This window comes from Podarcis vaucheri, assembly GCF_965113315.1.
Source record: "Podarcis vaucheri genome assembly, chromosome: 6".
NCBI lineage: Eukaryota > Metazoa > Chordata > Lepidosauria > Squamata > Lacertidae > Podarcis > Podarcis vaucheri.
This window is the reverse complement of record NC_138764.1, coordinates 73669324-73690582: the sequence shown is the minus strand read 5'-3', so window position 1 is coordinate 73690582 and position 21259 is coordinate 73669324. Positions and strand designations below refer to the sequence as shown.

The following is a 21259-nucleotide window of genomic DNA, read 5'->3' as shown; positions in this document are numbered from 1 at the left end:
GCACAACTAAATGCAGCACAGCCATCTTCTCAGAAAAACTCTTCACAAGCTCAAGAGGTCAAGACACGAAAGCTTTAGCAACTAATCTACACTTAATGACCCACCCAGTGGTATTCAGAATATCACTCATGAAATCACTCAAGATATCCCTCAAGTAATTAAGGAACAAAAGAAGAAAAGGCACACTAATCTAGGAACTTCCTCTCTGCCCAGAACGTTGGAGGCTATACACCACACCCCTCAACAGTATTTATAGGAACTCAAACACCAGATTCTGCTCTGTTCCAGTAACAAGAAGCCGAAAGCACCAGCCTGAAGATGACGAGTGAGACCTCGTCGAAACATCGCACAGACACCCCGACTCTTACACGGGAAGACACCCGAAGACACCAAAACCTGCATATATATATATATATATATATATTTGCAGGTTTTGGTGTCTTCGGGTGTCTTCCCGTGTAAGAGTCGGGGTGTCTGTGCGACGTTTCGACGAGGTCTCACTCGTCATCTTCAGGCTGGTGCTTTCGGCTTCTTGTTACTGGAACAGAGCAGAGTCTGGTGTTTGAGTTCCTATAAATACTGTATGTCAGCTGGACATACAGCATATATATTTGCTTTCGTAGATTTTCACGGGTACAGGAATGCAGGTTTTGGTGTCTTCGGGTGTCTTCCCGTGTAAGAGTCGGGGTGTCTGGGCGACGTTTCGACGAGGTCTCACTCGTCATCTTCAGGCTGGTGCTTTCGGCTTCTTGTTACTGGAACAGAGGTATATATATATATATATATATATATAAATATAAACAGAGGTATATATATATATATAAATAATATGGGCAAATTAAGATTTTATGCCTTTTCATATAGGTTGTTTTGTTCACGTATCCAAGTTCCTCACATATAATCATAGAGTTGGAATAGACCACAAGGGCCATTGAGTCCAACCCCCTGCCAAGCAGGAAACACCATCAGAGCACTCCTGACATATGGTTGTCAAGCCTCTGCTTAAAGACCTCCAAAGAAATGCATAGAAGAAACCTACTAACAATACCACCTTATAACTAAGTTATTTCAAGATGATTGAGTTATATCAGCTGTTTTATTTGGGCATAGCCGCCCACAGTTATGCAACTCTGTCTTACACTGAGATAACCAAAACGGAATTAAAATTTAGAATTTATGTCTAGGGTTAGAAGGAATCCTGCTGTGTTCTAAAATTTCAAAAAGAAATAATCCCTGTGGGAATCTAATCCTACAAGCAGTGGCACAGAACACTTTTGAACAAGTTCAAAAGCATGGGTCCCAGTACTGACAGGACTCCACGTAAGCTCTTATATGGCACATAATCAATTATTTTAGTTTATAATTGAGTTGTACAAGAGAGCTAGATCAAATATGCATTTGGATTGTTTGAATTAGAAATGCACAGAAGGGTCTCATCAATATTAAGTATGCTGTGGAAATCAAGCCAAAGCCATTGTTTTCAAAATTAGCACCTCCATGATATTCTGGTCATACTCTTGTGTAACTCAAATAGCAGAGACACAAAAAAGTAATGAAGAAGTGCTTGATTTTCTACATCTGCACCCTGCTTGTATGGGTCTCTCTCCCCCTCCAAAAATAAGCCTGAAAAAAGCGAAGTGTGCCTTCTTTCTTTCCCTAAGAATAGCTCCTCTTTCCACATCAAAAACAAGCGGTACTGAAGTACTGTGATGGGAAAGTCACCAGAGTCCGTCTGGTTAAGGCATCTGAACCAGGGGCTATGGCTTGTTTCTCTACAAACCAGAAGCAGTAGCCATGGTTTGCTCTCAACTTACTGCTTGGAGAGAAATAAACCACAACCTCAAGTTCAGATATCACAATAAATGAGATTGTAGCTTCTTTCTCTGAGGTGTGGCAGCTGTAGAAATGGGAGATGAATGGAGTGAAAACCTTTCAGCGGAATGCACAAGTGATCTACCCTTCCACATTAAAACATGATTTGTTTGTTTTTAATATGGTTTAGTGTAATGTGCAAACCAGGTCTGTGTAACAGCGTAGGATGCAGAATTTTATGCATGAAGGCAGTTGTTAATGCTCACTAAAGGCACAATACATGCAAGTCTTTGCCAACCTGGTGCCCATGAGATGTTTTGCACTACAAGACTCATCAGTCTCAGCCAGCATGGACGATGGCCAGGGAGTATTGGAGCTGTAGTCCAAAACATCTGGAAGAACCAGGATTTGGCAAAGGCTGCTATACATGCAACCATTCCAGGTGGTCATCACACAAAAAAAACTCGAACTAAAACTGAGTGCACAGGTTTGCTTACTTCCTCCTCCCTCTCAATCTCTTTTCATTTTGTGTTATCTTTTAGTGTGTAAGCCTGAAAGCTGTTATTATTTATTTACTATATTCATATTCATATTTGCAAGTCACTCTAAAAACTGTTTTTCCAGCTGAAGAATAGAGTAAAAATACTATAAACAGTCACATATCCCTTTGGAACTTTCTTCTCTATTAGGACCACTTACTTTAAAGGAAAGGACTGGGGCTGTGGTATTTTTACTGTAACAATCTGTATGTGATATTGTATATGAAGTAATCCCTATCAAGTTAATTGGGATTTATGCACAGGTAAGTGTGCACAGGTTTAAATCCTTTAAAGGAAATGTGTAGGCTAGAAAGGTACAAGCCACAGAGAGGATGTGCCAGTTTCCACACAACAGAGACTAGCAGGAGGAGCCCAGCTGACCTAGTCCAGAAAGCAAAACCCAGATACTATGGTGGTGCTTTTACTCAATTCTGGTTTAGCTCTTCCAAAGAGAACAGACAGTCCATGTCTAATTAGCCAAGGTACATTTAATAAGATGAGACTGAAATGTGCTGAACAAGAAGCAGTCATATCCACAAAGCAACAGCCTTCCATATTCTTGTTCACAAAAGACAGCTGGTATCATGGCAAATTCATTGCCATCTGAAAAAGATTTCCTGATTCACCAGAGAGATGCCAACCTTTTACAAAGAACTGACTTTAAAAACAACTTTAAAAAAGAAAAGAAAAACTGGAAAGTAACCACCTCATGGGTCAAAAAAAATATGGGAAAAACTAATATTTGCAAGGCATAAAGATTAGCCACATATGATTTGATGAGGGCTGGTGTCAAGGATCAACATGAATCAAGGGTCACACGTCAGTAGAGGAGCCACTGGACCTGCTACAATGAAAAAATAGATTCAGTGAGGGAGGGTGGTCCATGGAGGTTGCCTTGCCCAAAGGCCCTCCAAAACCTGGAGCTGACACTGGCTTCAAGATTTGTACCTTGAATTTTAGCACACTTTATTTACATGCACTGTGCATAAAATTATTTAAACTGTAAATCTACACTGTATGGCTAAACTGATTTTGTGGAAGAATATAACAAAGGGAAAGTGATAAAACTCCACCCTGACTACTCCCCTTCATGACTCAAGCTGTGCACTCAACATAGATTTTAAGAACCTTTACCACCACTGCCATCCTGGGAACTGTGGCTTACCCCTAACAAGTTACAAATCCCAGCACCCTTAAACTACAGTTCACAGGATTCTCATCTCATAGTCCAACAGCAGGCAAGGAAGATACAACAGTTTTAACCAAATTATCTATTAGTCTTCAGTGAAAATATACATAAATGTTCTCTGTTAAGAGCAGAATTCTTCAAATACACCCATCCTAAACGAACATTAGCAAACACAGAAATACATTCAGTTAGTATCTGAGGCAAGAGTGGAATAAAGCAGACTCTAGAGAAAGGCAGCTTTACCTGATTTTAAAGCCACTTTTCTGGGTACAAACTGTAAGTCATTCCTAGCACATAAACTCCTTCTCTTGGGCAGTTCTCTTAAAGTCCAGCACAAGCTAAGCCTATAAGTGTTTAGTAAGTAACGTTAGGTGTTGGTCTACTTTAATCTGCACAGCTTTTTGTTTTTGCACTAAGCACAAATATGTAACAATCTGAGCCAATAAGAACTCCCACCTTGAACTATGTCAGGAAGTCCCTCCAGGAGCTGAAGCCCTTTCACGTATACCTGCTCAGTTACTCCACAGGTCGCCAGGCTTTCTCCGGTAAGACGCAAGCCCTCACCCTGACCTCTTGCACATAAAAATGCAGTCTGATGCCTGATAAAGCAACAACAACCTTTCCTCTTCCCAACAAGGAAAATCAAACAGCAGGCAGAATTCCTGCCCCTCCTACATCATCACACCACCACTGGTAGCTCTTTGTATAAAAGAACGACTTTATCGCAAACTACAAAAGCATGGCTGATAAGCACTTTTAGTAGCAGGTGTTGGCTGACTGGTTCCTTCTTTAAGAGAGCCTTTGCCCTCCTTTCCTAACACAGTGCCAAGTATGCGGCATGGAAGGGGAAATAGTATCTTAAGTACTTTATTCGTGTAGGAATCTGTCAGAGCCTTGCAAAATTGTTCTGGTAAATGAAGTGCTTCAATATGAAATAATTCCTCATTTTGACGAAAAACAGAATCAGCAACTGTTTAAGACCTCTGATGTGTGTGTTTATTATGCATGCACACTTAGTGCAAGAGAGATATGAAGGGTGCCCTGGTATGAACTTACAACTGTACCAAACCGATTAACCTGCCGCATAATCAGCATTTCATATAAGACCAGGAGTCACCACACAACGCATACAGTTCTGACAGCAATGATAACTAAACTCAGCAGCCTTGAGATTCTTGTTACAGCCTGCATGCTATTTTAAACAAGGGCTCTGAACAACCTTTTGACTTACAGATAGAGTAGCCCCCTGAAAACCCTTTGGAGTTATGTAAGTATCTGAGATGAGGTTTTCCTAACACTTTCAGAAGGTTATCTTCCTCTGTCCTGATTTTCTACAATTGAATACCAACAACTGCATAAATTGTGCACAACACTCTTAGAATAATCAAATATTGATTATTGTCCCAAATATTTTAATTGCATGAGGATAAAGCAGACTGGGCCATGTTGGTATCAAGAAATAAGCATGAAAGGTAAGATAAAGCAAGAACAGTTTGAAATATGTTCACGCAAGATTCTGAAGTATGGGAGAGCTAATGGCAGATTCATAGTTACACAAGAAAAATGATTTCAAACAACCAAGTTCTACCAAGGCAAGCTACCTTTGTCAAATAAAAAGATGAAGCAACACTGCAAATTTATTTTTATTTGTGAAGCATTGATATTGTAGTGATTTTAGTGGGGTGGTATTGCTTGTCATTTATTATCTCTGTTAAGCTTGCTTGTGATTCTGGTTTTTATTATTATATTATTATTTTTTATAAATGTTTTGTTCTGTTTATGTCAGAGGAAGGGTAGGATACAAACCGACAAACAAATAAATACATGAAACTTGTATCCTGTACATGGAGTGTCTTCAACCAATATGAATCTGCATCTCATGTGTGTTTTTTTCCATCCAATATGAATCTGATTTCATAGTAATTCCATTCTTACTAGAAAAGAATGGAGATTCACTCTATCAGGTAGCCTCCTTATAGGAATGATTCAGAGAAATCTAGATTCCAGGAAATAGTTACTAGTCAAATAACTTCTTCCGAAATCCAGATAATTTGGGCAGTCAGTAAGAATTTCATGAAGATTCCTTGGCTTCATTCATGGGTCATTGTTTAGATTATACTGTTTGGTCACTTATTGGGATCTACAGGCCTGGTAGAAATCTTCCCTTAACTCTCTCCCCATCCACACCTATAGAGTCATGCAATTTTTATTTTTATTTCTTCTTGTGTCAGTCCCACCACTTTTCCATGCACACTGCCTGCATGATTCCCTGTTCTCTCTCATATTTCCCATCTCCATCTTTCTTCCTTGACGGCTAACGTATGTGCTGCTCTTGGGGAGATATCATAATCTTATTATTGTGCTACTTTGTTATATGGACAGAGAATATGCAATTTCTTTTTACAAATAAAAAAACAAACAGCCAAAGGCAGACAGAAGAACATCTACAAAATATGTATGTCTGACCTTCAGAACTAAGGCTTCTCTTTCCTGGAGGTTCACGTGCTATATTATAAATGTTTGCCAGAGTAGGCCCAAGTGCAGGTACAATCTCTAAACGGTAGGTGGTGCCCCAAAACACAGAAAGCAACTAGGCTGAGATTTCAGAAACAGCTCTTTGACAATTAGTATAATACCCATCTATGGAGCATTTGAAATAGGAAGTGATTGCTCTTATCAAGCACTTCCTTAGAAATAAACACTTTCCCTTCATTCATAACTTAGTAAATCATAGCTAATCAGTGCAAACACTAGAAACGGGCAGCAATTCTGCACATAGTCAATGGTGGAATTTAGCAGAACAATTGAAACTATTCAAACAGTGACACCAAATGGTACAATAACCTATGTTTTCTGGAGCCCATGTACATCAACTTCTACAGGCACCTAGTATAGCAGCAACTCTACCGCCGCTAGCAAGGCTGTGGTCAATTCCTCTAATGTACATACTTTTTTGAAAAGTAGTACAGTGGTACCTCGTGTTACATACGCTTCAGGTTACATACGCTTCAGGTTACAGACTCCACTAACCCAGAAATAGTACCTCGGGTTAAGAACTTTGCTTCAGGATGAGACAGAAATCGTGCTCTGGCAGCGCGGCAGCAGCGGGAGGCCCCATTAGCTAAAGTGGTGCTTCAGGTTAAGAACAGTTTCAGGTTAAGTATGGACCTCTGGAATGAATTAAGTACTTAACCCGAGGTACCACTGTACTCACTATTTAAGAGGATATGCTTAACCTACCAAGCCATTTTTTTTAAAAAATGTGAATGTTCTCAAAAAAGAAAAAGGAAAAAAGAAACACAAAATATATGAGGGGGAGGGAATACAAAAACAAATATAATGACTAACCACTTGTTTTGCAGTTCTTGGCCTTCATACAATAATATATAATCTTTAAATTAATTAATCTTATTTGCAAAATTAAATCATGTCTATACCCCTCCTTCCCACCAAGCCATACAAGCTTAACTCAAAGCTCAAGATTGCAACAAAAGGGGGAAACTCCTCCTATGAAAAATGGGAGCCTTATGTAAACAGCTGAGAGCAAATCATGACAACAGCAAAAGCAGAATTATTGTTAATGTCAAGGACTTTGAAAGTCAACAAAGCACAAATCAGCAGCAAGGTTCTCTCTTACTGACAGTTGTCCACAGCACAGCACTGACATCAATGAAGTCCATGCAATCACTATCTATTCAGAATCTGGCTAGGTAAAGGTCTCATTTTCGGAAGGTAAACAGTTTAGTTTGATTTTTCCATAAGTATTACAAAATTATAGTTACATTATAAAAAAGAAATGGACATCAGTCACATATTTGTTCTGGCAATGGATGATTTATTTGATCTCCCCTGGTTAATCTAAAAAATTGCTAGATGTGAGATATTTTCAATCATATGACTGCAAGTCCCATCATTCATGTGTCTTAATTGCTGCTTTTGATATAAATGATGAGCAAACAATAATAGCAAGATAAAAATAGAGTGCTTATGTGTATAAATGAACTTGTTTCACCACCCAAGCCCAAACTGCTAAGGCAGCATAGACAAGGTTTTAAGACAGCAGACTCAGCAGAACATTGATATAATACAGCAGAATAATTCAGTGTGTAAAGAAACATGCATCAGCAAACTACTAAGGCTTCAGTCAAATTTCCAGGCTTCCCCAGTTAATGCTGAAACAAGAGCAGAGTACAATAGCAGGCTCCATTTCAAAATCTAATTTCTATGATGGATTATTACTCTGCAGTTAGACACCGCAAATCTACCTGCTATTAATCATAGGTCAACTGTAGTCTTGGTTTCATTTCCCACAGCAACCCAATAGTCACTTCAACCTAGTACAGTTCAAATTGCTTCACTATTGTTTGTATGCGGAAACCACAATGGCTAAGTGAACACAATTCACAAGCGCAGGGCTTCCATGTGGTTCTTCCATCCAGACGTTACTGAACCAATGTAGGATTAGATCAGATGGAAGGTTTCACACCATTGTGGGAAAATAATGAATGAAACCTGAATAGAAACTATTTGGACATTTGATCCTCTGGATTTTTGCACTTAGAACAAAATGTATGAAGGGAACTTGTTCAAAAGTCATATCTACAGTCAGCTTTTCAGTCAGTTAACAGCACCCTTCTGAAAGGAAGGACATTCCAGATGACTTATTCTCTCCTCCTAAACCTAGCAATGCATTTCAGTTTTAATCCAGAGGCTTCAAATAGGCAAGTAGGAGCTGCCTGTTATGGAGGCATCTTAATGATCTAATATTAGTCTGGGAGTTTATGTTGTTGTTGCTAAGAGAAACATGCAGCTTTGAGAACCCTGAATTAGATGAATGTGCTATTGTGACAGCTGCCATTAAGTGCTGAAAACCCATATTGTGGTATCTAGCAAATGCCTGTTATTTTTCATTTTAAGCCACCAGGCTTCCTCTCAAAATGTCTCACTGATTTACATTACTAAGAATATGGTTTAAACCCCACAATTGGTCACCATTTAATATCATCTGCTTCAATCTCATCTGAAACCAAGGTCATCTCAACAGAGCTCAACCGCTAGGTAATAATAATAATAAAGAAATATAGGGTGAATTCAATGTAGTACTAAGTGGGGTATGTATGAGGGAAATGAAGTCCACTCACACACTGGGACTTTCCTCCCTCTCCTACCCCTGTGCCCTCCAACAACTCTCCAAGACAAATTTAGGGGATACAGAGGGAACACACACAGAGAGAAGTCTCAATGCATGAGCAGATCTCATTCTGCACATGCAGCAACTTAGTTGAATCCTGCCCATAGATTTGCAATTCTGAAACCAACTGCACCTCCCTCCGTGTCCCACAAAATAACATGAGATGTCCACAAAAGAATGTTATTTTAGATAGCCATGGCCATTCCAAAAATATGTGGGCAAAACTAATGTACATTTCAGTAGTGCCAGGTCAGCATAGTACCATGGAGAATTCCAGCAACTGCTCACAATGAAACATTCATGCAATCAACAGCATGATTAAAAACATGAGCAGAATCATGTGGCTTTGTTATGCAAAACTTATAATCTGGAGGTACTATGCTTTGAATGAAGACAATGGATAGTGGAAAGCTTAAAAGAAATGCTAGGTCTTCTTTGAACTGTTTGCATAAAATATGTTTGCATAGAATATACATAAGAAAATGCACTTGCAAGCATACATGCGCACCCACACAATCCTAGCCAAACTCAAAATAGTGGCTGTGACCAAGTCACCTTAACCACAAATACATCTTGACTGTAAATACCAAAAATTAGGAAATCTTGCACACAACAGTGGGTGAATACCCTCTCAGGAAATATAATATCAAACCATCGCAAATATTTGCAACACAGCTTAGTCCAGATAGTTCAGTGTAACCCAAGCACAATCTGATCACTAACACAGGAAAACGTTTCTAATCAATTGTTACAGCAGGTGAAGGCAAAACACACTTCACAAGAATACCACCAAAATACTCACTCACCTTCTCCGATCCCTAGCATCACCAGTAGAGGACTCTGTTCCAGTCGTTGAGTTAAAATTGGCAGTTGTGACACCATTGGCACTACTGGGTACAGCGAGATTTGTTATGACACTTAATGGAATGCTAGGAGAGATGCCCTCTGTGCTATTCTCTGTTGTAGAGTCAGTTTGTTGTCTGTAAGGGGATCTGAAAAATATGAAACAGGGGTTCATGTGCAATGGTAGAGCAGCCTAAAGGAGAGGGTATAGGAAACAAAGTGAGTTAAACCTTTAAAAGACCATTCATTATCTAAAGATTTGGGAAACAATTTACTCTTGGTGCATCATGCAATACTGAGAATTTATGTGGTGAAGATGGCCTAGAAGCTTAGAGCAAGCATGGTGAAACATGTATAGCGCACCGTGCTGACTTAAACAATTGACACATAATATAACGTTAAGGAGATTAGTAGATCCTGATGCATTTGCCTCTATTTGGTTTCTAGCTACGTCTTTTGTAAACATGGGTATGCAGGAAATGTAGCCTCCTACAGGACAGGAGCCATTTTGGAAGGACACCTTGTTATAAAATGCTCGTTTCTGTAATGGCAATGTGTCAATGACTTGTTATTCAGTTTTACAAGAAAGGCTACTACTTCCCAATGTAAATAATGAAGGAAAATGTCTATGTTATGCATGACTTTTATTTTGTCTTGTAATGTTTAGTTTTATTATTTGCCACTTTGGAAAATACAAATAAACATTTTTTGAAAAAGAATAGGTAAAGATAAAGGGGCCCCTGACCGTTAGGTCCAGTCATGGCCGACTCTGGGGTTGCAGCGCTCATCTTGCTTTATTGGCCAAGTGAGCCAGCATACAGCTTCCGGGTCATGTGGCCAGCATGACAAAGCCGCTTCTGGTGAACCAGAGCAGCGCACGGAAACGCCGTTTACCTTCCCACCAGAACGATACCGATTTATCTACTTGCACTTTGACGTGCTTTCGAACAGCTAGGTTGGCAGGAGCAGGGACCAAGTAACAGGAGCTCACACCGTCGCGGGGATTTGAACCGCCAACCTTCTGATTGGCAAGTCCTAGGCTCTGTGGTTTAACCCACAGCGCCACCTGCGTCACTTTTGAAAAAGAATACATATGAGTTAAAATATTTTTGTAACTTGCTTATTAAAAGTTTAAAGCATTGAATGCCAAAATGACTCAAGTTATACACCTGATTGGTCTGGGGAAGGGGCAGGGGAAGGCATACACACAGTTCAACACTGTATTTGGGGGGGAACTGGTTTGTATGGAGTTTGTAAGCATTCATTCTGAATACTTTACTAAGTGGAGATAGAACCTCTTGGAAAGAATTTTCAGACTGAAATATCACACCATAAAGCAGGCACAGGCAAACTTGGCCCTCCAGATGTTTTGAGACTACAATTCCCATCATCCCTGACCACTGGTCCTGTTAGCTAGGGATGATGGGAGTTGTAGTCCCAAAACATCTGGAGGGCCGAGTTTGCCTATGCCTGCCATAAAGCAGCCATCCATATAGTCTAAATGCTGTTCCATGGATACACAATATACAGAGTGTGCGCGACCTGATATTTAAAAGGTAGGACCAAATAGGTACAACTAGGTTATGTGAGTCTGTGACTACTCTTTGGATTTGGGGTAGCAGCACCAGGCAGCACCTGTAGGGGTAAAGTATCCTCATCATCTCTAGCCATCTAGAACAGGCATCCCCAACCTTTGGCCCTCCAGAGGTTTTGGACTACAATTCCCATCATCCCTGACCACTGGTCCTGTTAGCTAGGGATGATGGGAGTTGTAGTCCCAAAACATCTGGAGGGCCGAGTTTGCCTATGCCTGCCATAAAGCAGCGCTGCTTTGACACAAAAATTATGGGCACTTTGATAAACCCTCTTCAGTGGACATACTATGAGCCCTTACCTGTTAAACTGGCGTACTGATGCTGTAGTGCTAGAATTGACAGATGAAGGGCAAGAGGCAAGTTGCCACTCTGTGCCCAATGAGGTAGATGAACCAATAATAGTGGGTGAGGTAGCAGAAGATGCATTGCGATTGGCTGAAATATAGGGACTGCTGAGGTCACTACTTCTACCAAATGAAGCACTGTAAGACAGCAGAAAATCACTTGCTTCAGAGAAGATTGAAAATATTGTTGCAGACCAGCACAGGACCCTGGTTAATTGCCAAGAGAATGTTTATCTATCAGCAAAATTAAGGAAAGGGAGATTATACATAATTCCCTAGGCTAAAGAGAAGTCAAATGAGCAAGGCATTGTATCAAGACTGAAGAAACATGAGAGATAAAGTAATAGGCTGGAAACAGGGGGAAAAGAGAAGAAACAGGAAAATGGAAAAATAAATTCAGTTGAACATACTGTATACATGTCAAGTTATTCTGTTGGATAAAATAACAAAATGAAAAAGAGCAGAGCGGGAAGGAAAGCTCAGAAATATCCAAGTAAAGAAAGAGATGGCTGAAGTACAGCTTGAAGAAGGATGAAATAGCCAACATGAAAGTGTTCAGGCACAGGTAAAAGGATCAGTAACTTCAGTTAAAACTGAAACAACTTATTTCATTTAAGCACAAATACATTCCCGGAATGATTTTGAGCCTTAAAGTCTACCACGGTGCAACACAACACATACAATCAAGCTCACTGAACCCAACACAGATAAGTTTAAAACATTCATAGTGGCCACATTCACTACTCAGGCTCAGTTGCTAAGGAATTTATGCAGGTCCATGATTCTCAAATTGATATATTATGTTCTGCATTAGGGATCGCTAGGAAAGGCCTTCAAAAATAAAACAGGCATAATGCTGTTATAATGCAAGTCTATGGTGCAACCACACTTGGAGTACTGTGTTGAGTTCTGGCTTCAAAAAGGGTTCTGTAGAGCTGAAAAAGGTGCAGAGAAATGCAACCAAAACGATAATGGGACTAGAAGAATGTCCCTAAGATCATAACATTTGTGGTTGGTTGGTTTGGAAAAAAAAACCCAGGATCATCCAAAGAAACTGAATGTTGTAAGATCCAGAACAGACTGTGGAATTTGCTGCCAAAGGATGCAATGATGGCCACCAACTTGCACAACTTCAAAGTGGGGTAGACAAATTCACAGGAGGATAAAGCTGCCAATGGCTACTAGCCATGATGGGTGCATACTATTCCAGGATCAATAATATGCCTCTGAATACTAGTTGCTAAGAAGCACCAAGTATGGTAAGGGCTAATGTTCTGCTTGTGGGATGCCCACAGGCCCCTCTCTGGTTGGCAACTGGGAGACCGAATGCCCTGATCGTAGCAAGGCTATTCTTATATAAACCTAAACTGTCTTATCAAACCCTAGGAGCAGCTACCACACCTTTTGTCAAATGAAGACTAGCATAAGATAGAAATGTGTCCAGCAAATAGAGGTATCATTTCTTATTTCCGTTCCTGATTTGAACTGTTATTTTCTATGCCTATACCCCAAATCAGTTGGGTTGTTGGTTCATAACAGACTCACGACATTGATGTGTTCAATAACTTTTTTATTTTATTTGTTCGCATTTTTTTAAGAACATTAGTATTATTTGAAACAAATAAATGTTTCTTTGTATTTGAAAGGAAGGTGTTTGTGCATTGTTTCAGTTGATCCGAGCAATTATTATGGACACAAGGTGCCCGTAAGGAGTAATTTTGAAATTACACAGGAACCTCTACAAGGTAAAGTGTAAAGCCTGCCTTATTGTAGTTTCCACAAATGTATCCAACTTCTACTAAGTCTCTAGATAAAGTGACACTTTCTGCTACTTCACACAAGACACTTTTCCTAATGGATATGATTTCTCCATATAGGAAAAGCAGTGAGTACACAGGCATATGAAACCTGCATCTTTCAGCACACGTACAAGAGAAGTAAGACTGATGCAATTGGCAAATCATTTAGGCTTCTGTCGTCACTGGTTTTCATGGTAATCATAATATCTCTCAGATTTTTGTAGATGTATATGTTAGATGAAAAGCAAAATGCAACATCTTAAAAGCAGAGGTTTTAACATGACTCACCTTTTCATATAAGTAGATACATAAGTGGAAGGTGCACCAGTTGCAGGTGCTTCATTTCCCTTTGGTTCATCCCTCCACTGTTGCCGGGTATAAGAACCACTCCGTACCAAATTTACAGCAGATTCTCTGCAAATGCAATAGGAGTGGGGGGATCTTAAGCTGAAATCTATACTGATAAACCCTCAAGCCAACCCACAGCCTATTGCTAGTCAAACTGGGTGTTAAGAAACATGCCAGTCTATAGTGAATCGAAGGTTCAGATTGTAATATAGCTCTACATTCTGAACTATTTCGAGGGTACTAAGTACATATGCAATGCTGAGATTATCAACAAACTACCTCTAAAAGATAGCATGGCCAAAAGTAAAGATCAGTATACCTTTTCTATGGCAAAATATTTTGTCATATCACTATAAAATTATAAAGCAAATATCATGCTCACAAACTAGAATTACGTGCCCCAGCTAAATAATAAAATGCCTACCACATCTAAGAATTAAATAAGAAATGTTACAGTAATAGGGGATACAGACAAATGTGAAGAACAGGACTATTTGTAATAGATCACATACACAAATGATAAATAGATTTCAAAGACCGTTGATGTAAGAACATGATAGTACATGATATTAAGCATATCAGCTATTGAAAACCAATTCTTATTCTCCATGTTAAATTTTTTTGTTGCTATCCAACTTTCCCTGCAGAAAAGACTTGGTCGTTCCCTTTTTTAAAAATAAATAAATAAGATTTTATTAAAGTTTTTTCATAATACAGTAAGATCAAAGAAACTAACCTGAATAAGAACAAAAAACAGAAAAGGTGGAACAAAAAAGAGAAGAAAATAAAAATAAAAGGGACTTCCAATTTTCTGTCTGTCAGTTACATAAAGAAATTATTCAAAATATGAGGTATTTTCCCAATATTCTGACCCAAATAGAGTAATTCATTTTCCTTTTTACACAGAAAGTCCAAAAGGGAATCTCTAATTATAAGACTTTGTTTTTCCCGGATTTAATAAGAGTAAGAAGAAACATATGAAAGGAGAAAGAACACAGTGGGTTTTCTCCAACTAAATCACTGTGTGTGCAGAACTATTTCTGCAAGCACAAAGAAACTTCCCCTCCCTTGCACTGTCCCCAAATCTATTCTAGAGAATGGGGGGGGGGGACAGAGAGAAGATTTGCAGAGGGACACTGTGGGGAGAAGTGGGGGAAGCAGTTCCATTGCACTCATGGAAGTCTTTCTGAGTATGCAATGATTTAGTTGGATTCAGCCCAGTTATACAAAGAAAATACCAGGTACATTCACTTTATCTGGTAATTGAAAAGGGAGAGAGAAATAGAGGAACATGGAAAAAGGAAAGCCTTATAAGTAACAGGACTATATATTGCTAAATTGTTTTTTACTTAACTTAAATATATTAGAAGTTCATTTGGGAGACGGCCAAAACATGGCTCTTCTTTGTTTCAAATGTAAGTGGATGATGTGAAACTTATGTATGTGATGCAGAAGGAGGGAGGGAAAGAAAGAATCTTCCAGAGATTCAGCTCGTAAATATTCACCTCTTTAAGAGTTGAGCCCCAAATTGAAAGAGACTTACCGGTTTTCCTTTTCTTCTATGTCACCTGCACTGTTTAACCTGCGAGGGGCTATTGAAGCAAAATAGATTTTGTTGTCCTTGTCCTGTTGAAATAAAAATAAATTCCTTAATTATACTGAATTTTTCAGTCAAAAATTCTAGAGCTGTCAAACATTTTGTGAATCAAAATACAGTGGTACCTCGGGTTACAGACGCTTCAGGTTACAGACTCCGCTAACCCAGAAATAGTACATCGGGTTAAGAACTTTGCTTCAAGATAAGAACAGAAATCGTTTGGCAGCGCGGCAGCAGCAGGAGGCCCCATTAGCTAAAGTGGTACCTCAGGTTAAGAACAGTTTCAGGTTAAGAACGGACCTCCAGAACGAATTAAGTTCTTAACCAGAGGTACCATTGTATGCTGTTTAAGTGTTTAATTCTAAATGGAAACTGCATGAGTGTCCCAGGTACCAGATAGTGCCCATACATCTGATAACTAGTGGCACAACTTTGCCAGCACCCTTGCATTGCTACCATCAAGTCAAGGTAGCTAAATGTAACTCCCAGGTTCAGGGGTAATGTACCTCTAAATTCCAGTTGTCTGGGAAACTAACCACAGCAAAGACTGTTTCCTTCATGGCATGCTTGCAGGCAACCCAGAAGCATTTGGCTGGCCACTGTTGAAACCAAACTGCCAATACCCAAATCAAACCCCAGTCTGAGCTAGCACAGCTCTTGCTATGTTCCTGTTCTAATGTAAAGATATAGTACTACTGCCATTGCCTTGGGGCTAATGTGTACATCCCTAAGAAAAAGCTTTGATTTAAAAATAGTTATATGGAAAGGCCTTTAACTAACACTTTATAAGATTACAAAACTTGCATTTCAAAGTGAGGAAAGCCAGATTATTCAGCACCTTCTCTTTGTTGTCTAATAATGCAGAAATCCGAGGGGTCGAAGAAGAACGATATATGGAACCATCCTTCTCTCTTGGCATGTCACGAGGACCGCTTCCTTCACTAAGCGTGTTTTGGCTGCTGGTTTTCCGTAGACTTAGCCTCCATGATGAAGGAGATTCATCCTTTTGTTCTTCAGACTTGTTGAGCAATGGAGTAAACTGCAACAGAGAAAGAGGACAATAAGGAAGAGTGGAGGATATTTAGGAAAAACTAAGCTCGGTTCCAGCTCCTGCCCACCTAGCAGTTCGAAAGCACGTCAAGTGCAAGTAGATAAATAGGTACCACTCCGGCATTAAGGTAAACAGTGTTTCTGTGCGCTGCTCTGGTTCGCCAGAAGCGGCATAGTCATGCTGGCCACATGACCTGGAAGCTGTCTGTGGACAAACGCAGGCTTCCTTGGCCTATAGAGCGAGATGAGCACCGCAACCCCAGTTGCCCACGACTGGACCTAATGGTCAGGGGTACCTTTACCTTTACCTTTTTAAGCTTCCAGATTAGTTTACTATTCCAATAATTAACTTCCAGTTTAAAATCATTTCAGCTATAGAACATGAAATACACATTAAACCAATTAATACAATTTTACCAGTAGTGCAGTATTTGAAGTGCCAGGCATACACATCATCCATCTGTGAAAAACAACTAATCTAGCATTAATTTCTGAATCCTAAAGCTCAGCAAACTGGTAAGATGCCATTTTTAGAGACTATAGTGAAGCATAAGCTTGCATCTTTTACACCTCTTTTGTGCCTGTTTTTCAGACCACCCTGAATAAACCATCTTCATTGTCACTCGGTGGTGGGGAAATATCTAACTACTCAAGTGTCTTTATTATTCAAAATGATATAACTCTTTATTTTTTCTGGTGGAATCTCACATGTGAGAGGCTCATACAGGACTCTCTTGCATGATTCATAGCTCAGAGGAGCCGCTTGTTGGATATTAGCAAATGCTTAAAGGCCAAATGACATTTGTTCATACATATGCTTTGCACTGCAGAGGGACCATTTCGATCCACTAGACTCTACCACTGCAAAGTTACTGTAAACATTTCCAGCCCCATCCTAACATCTAAGCTAAGAAGAGTAAAGCTGAACAGCATGACATTGCCTGTGCTAGTCAAGAAAGTCCATGAACGCTATTCTGAGTCCTAGCAGCAAGGACAGAATACAAGAGTAAGAAAAGAAAGCCCAGGCTCCTCCGCAGGCAATCCTTCCAAATGACCAGTATATGGATAAATGGCCTATCTTAATCTTCTCCCAACAGAACCATTAGTGTTTTCCAAAGATGGAGTGGGCTGTCCCAGCTGAAGCATGAGATTACTGATAGTTCTGCTTCTATCATTCATCCTAGTGGTTCAACAGCACAGATTCAAATTAATTACCATACTTTTTAAATGAGCATATCTATGTTAGCTTTATTTACCATCAATCAGCAATTTAAGACAGAAAGGGGTTAACCGCCCCCCAGCAATATTTTGAGTTTCACTTGGGGAGAAAAAAGCCTAGCACTAAATATTTTAATGTGCCCGTTCAGTTATATAATATCTTAGCACACAGGGTCCTCTCAAATCTGGAAAAGATTACATAACCTGGGATTTCTGCTTCTATGACAACCACATAGCTCTTAAGAAAATGCAGAAGATTGTTAACTCCCTTACATGTAAAAAAAACTTTATTGCACAACGCCTGATGACAGCATTTCCAGTTGAACAGAACACAAGAATAATAAACAAAAAACAGGAAGAACCTCTCTTCGATTTCTAAACAGGTAGAAATCCAGGATTCTTATGAAGCATTAAGCAATATATTATTGCAATGTCCAACATAAAATTAACTGAAGTGTGCAGCTCATTTTTTAGAATGAAAACAAGCTGGGTGGTGGAAAGGGGGATATACATATCTTCTAGGAATAAACAATGAAGAAAAGGCCTTTGTTTGCACTATGTTAAAACCAATTTCCTCAGCCTAAAAATGTACAATTCTGCAGGTTCACTGCAAAAGAGAAATATGGTTCTCAGATCAATTTTGGGCACATACCTTTTTAAGTAAAAATGGCAGAATACTATTGCTTCCCATGTTTTATCAACAATTAATGCAGCCATCCTAAATCATTTGCATTCTGTCAGAATGACATAAATATGGTTACTTAATTTTATCCTAACAGCACAGTGAAGTGAATAAGGTTGACTGAGTGGGGATTTCAGACAGGTCTCTCTGGTCCAAATCCAACACTGTAGGTTCCAACCAATGTTGATGCTCCACTTGCACAACAGAATCTCCCTCTCCTCACCTCTGTGGCTGTCTTGGGAAGATGGGGGACCCTTTAGAGTAGAATTTGGGAGTACACGGGGAAAGGAGTGAAGGAAGAAGTCCTGTTGCATAAGCAGAATGCTGCTGATGTGGCATTGAGTGCAATCCTCTTCCCAACACCCAACTACACTTAAGATAATCTTCTCAAATGTCTGGTGAAATGTCTATGCGCTAGATAGATACTGGGCAGTATGATCACAGCCATGCAGTAAATTTAAGAAATTCTGCTGAATATTAATGTACAATGTCACTCGATCCTCTAAATGTTTATGTGGAAGTATGGTGAATTTAATAAAATTTACTTGTAAGTAAGTTTGCACAGTATTGTAAGCTAGGATTCAAAGCAAGTTGTTACTTTTAAGACTGAAGTCAACCTCCACTTACTTTTCTGGCAGGAGCCATAGTGAAAGAGTTATGCTCTGGTGGTGGCACTTGTTCTGTGATTAGAGTTCTGGGTTCATGATTGGAATGATTAGCAATAGACTCTTCCTTTCTCTCTATAATGAAAGACCAAGAAAAAACAAGTGACAAAATAGAATACCAAAATACTACAGTTAAAAGGGTGATGTGTCCCTGATACTCAAGTCATAGTTCCTTTCACCTGTATGACTAGTTTAAGCAAGAAAGAAAACTACAAACCTCAAAAGTCATTTCCCCACAACCTGAGCAAAAAAGACACATTAGCTTAACATGCAAAAATCTGTATGAGATCTACTGACTAGCAATATTTTCTCTTAATAGCTTTTCAGTAATGGCTGAAAAAGCTTATCCATGGCAGTTAATAAATTCATTCATTGAACTAGTAAGAACTGTTAATCCAGTTTTAAGCACATCCCTACAAAACTCTCTTCTTTCTCCAAATGATTTTGCAAACAATACTTCTGCTTATGTTTAAATCAAGAGCTTACTTTAAAAGTATGTTATTGAATTGCTTATGAGAGTTACTGATGAATCGGGGGGGGCACATAATTTGATAGCGATTTACCTGGGGTTACCCAACACTTGGATCCATTTTGGATTAGAATCTTGCTTCCAAAATGAATCTGGATTAGGCCTCCAGATAGTGATCAAACACATTTGTTTACTGGCTAGTCATATACTACTGTGTGAAATATATTAACTGAAGAGTAGAAAGAAAAAATGGATCGTTTCAAGGCTTAAGGCACAAATGAAACAAATATTTATCTAACTAGAATAATTACCCTTCGGCAACTTTGTCTAGCTGTGTCTCCTTACTTGGTGTCTATGCAGCCCCTCAAGTGACTGGTGGCAGCAAAACCCAAGCAGCTAGAGAGAATCACAAATAGCTGTAGTAGCAGGCCAAACACATGTTTAGCAGCAACCTGTCTCTCTCCACACACACCCCAGCCACCATTTAAAGACTTTTCATCCCAGAACTCCCTTTTTCCTTTCTGTCCATGACAGTGGACAATAATTGTTTTAAGCAAGATAAGACAACATTACTGTATCTGCTTTGATGAGTAATTTCTGCTTCTGAGAGAGCTATTAATAACATAAAGAACTGGCCAAGTACTTGTCTATTTCTGTACTACAGCAATATATGCTGAGAAACACATTCAGTTTTTAGACAGCAATATATTCCAGTTGGTGACCACAGCTAAAAAAATGCAGGGTAGATCCATATATATGAGTTTTTTATTTTCTAGAAAAGCGGTGTTTCTGTATCTGAATCTGAAGGAATAGAAGATAGATAGATAGATAGATAGATAGATAGATAGATAGATAGATAGAAAGATAGATAGATAGATAGATAGATAGATAGATAGATAGATATAGGCATTGCTACACACAATCACTTATGTAAAGGGATGTGCTAGACTATGGCTCTTTGGCAAAGATAGAGCTAAGAAAAACCCTTTGTATTTCTTTACATTTGTAACTACCTAGTCCTACAGCAGTTTCCTACACCCTTTCTTTATTGACTTATTGCAATTATATCACAACTTTTTCTCCAAGGAGATCAAGGTGGTATACATGGCTTTCCCCCTCATTTAACTCCCCTCCTCATTTATGGTGCTAAAGAAGAAGCTGATTGTCAGACAAAGCTAAAAAAGCTGAACTTCAACTTTTCTACCATTAGTAACTTTTCTGCTGTATAACCCCACTCATACACTCATCTGCAGTTACCCTGCGGAAGCAACAACGGAATATCAGTATAATACAAACATTTAAGTGTATTTGCTACATGTAATCTTGCAATAAAGCTTCACATTCTATGCTTGAGCTCTACCCACTTGGTGATCCTTTATTCATCTTAGATATATTGCTAATGGTCTTTGTTTTAAAGGACAAGCTACACAACATTTTCAGAACCATTCCAGACACCACGCCTAAATGGCTATTATACTGCTACAATATATAAATATTGCGAAGTAACAGTGCTAAGATATTTTCATCCCATCTAAATAAAGAGCAACAGCTGGACATCTGTAGCAATATAAATCTGGAAAACCCCTAAGACAAATGGTTAAAAACTTTTTGGAAGATGATAGTCCAGTCAGAAAATCCAAAATCTGCAAATAATTCACGTTTCAGATATTCATTTTTTAATTGCTATGCAGAAGCACTTCTTTCCATTAATTATTATTTTTGCTTATAAACATTAGACTTCAAGAATCTGTATGTCTGGAACAAGTACTGACTACAGTACCCTTCTACTCACATAACAGGACCTTCCTCTCATCCCCACGACAGTTTCTCACAAGCCCCCCCCCCCCAAATCTCCTCTGGAAGGTGAAATCTGACTAAACATCAGGAATAACCTTCTGACACTAAGAGTTGTCCGACT

General features: G+C 39.1%; 1 protein-coding gene across 9 annotated transcripts in view; it reads right to left on the bottom strand.

Moving 5' to 3' along the window:
• Positions 1-21259, bottom strand: part of PPP1R12B (protein phosphatase 1 regulatory subunit 12B) — a 107051-nt gene that overhangs the window by 57196 nt on the left and 28596 nt on the right. For 7 of the 9 annotated variants that reach the window (XM_082227403.1, XM_082227404.1, XM_082227409.1 and 4 more), the window contains exons 9-14: positions 18835-18947; positions 16096-16296; positions 15204-15286; positions 13601-13726; positions 11469-11651; positions 9538-9723 (exon numbers count right to left, since the gene is read on the bottom strand). In XM_082227403.1, coding sequence (XP_082083529.1) covers positions 9538-9723; positions 11469-11651; positions 13601-13726; positions 15204-15286; positions 16096-16296; positions 18835-18947 — 892 coding nt within the window. The remainder of the gene's footprint in view (positions 1-9537; positions 9724-11468; positions 11652-13600; positions 13727-15203; positions 15287-16095; positions 16297-18834; positions 18948-21259) is intronic. The other 2 variants (XM_082227407.1, XM_082227408.1) reach the window with 2 other exon arrangements.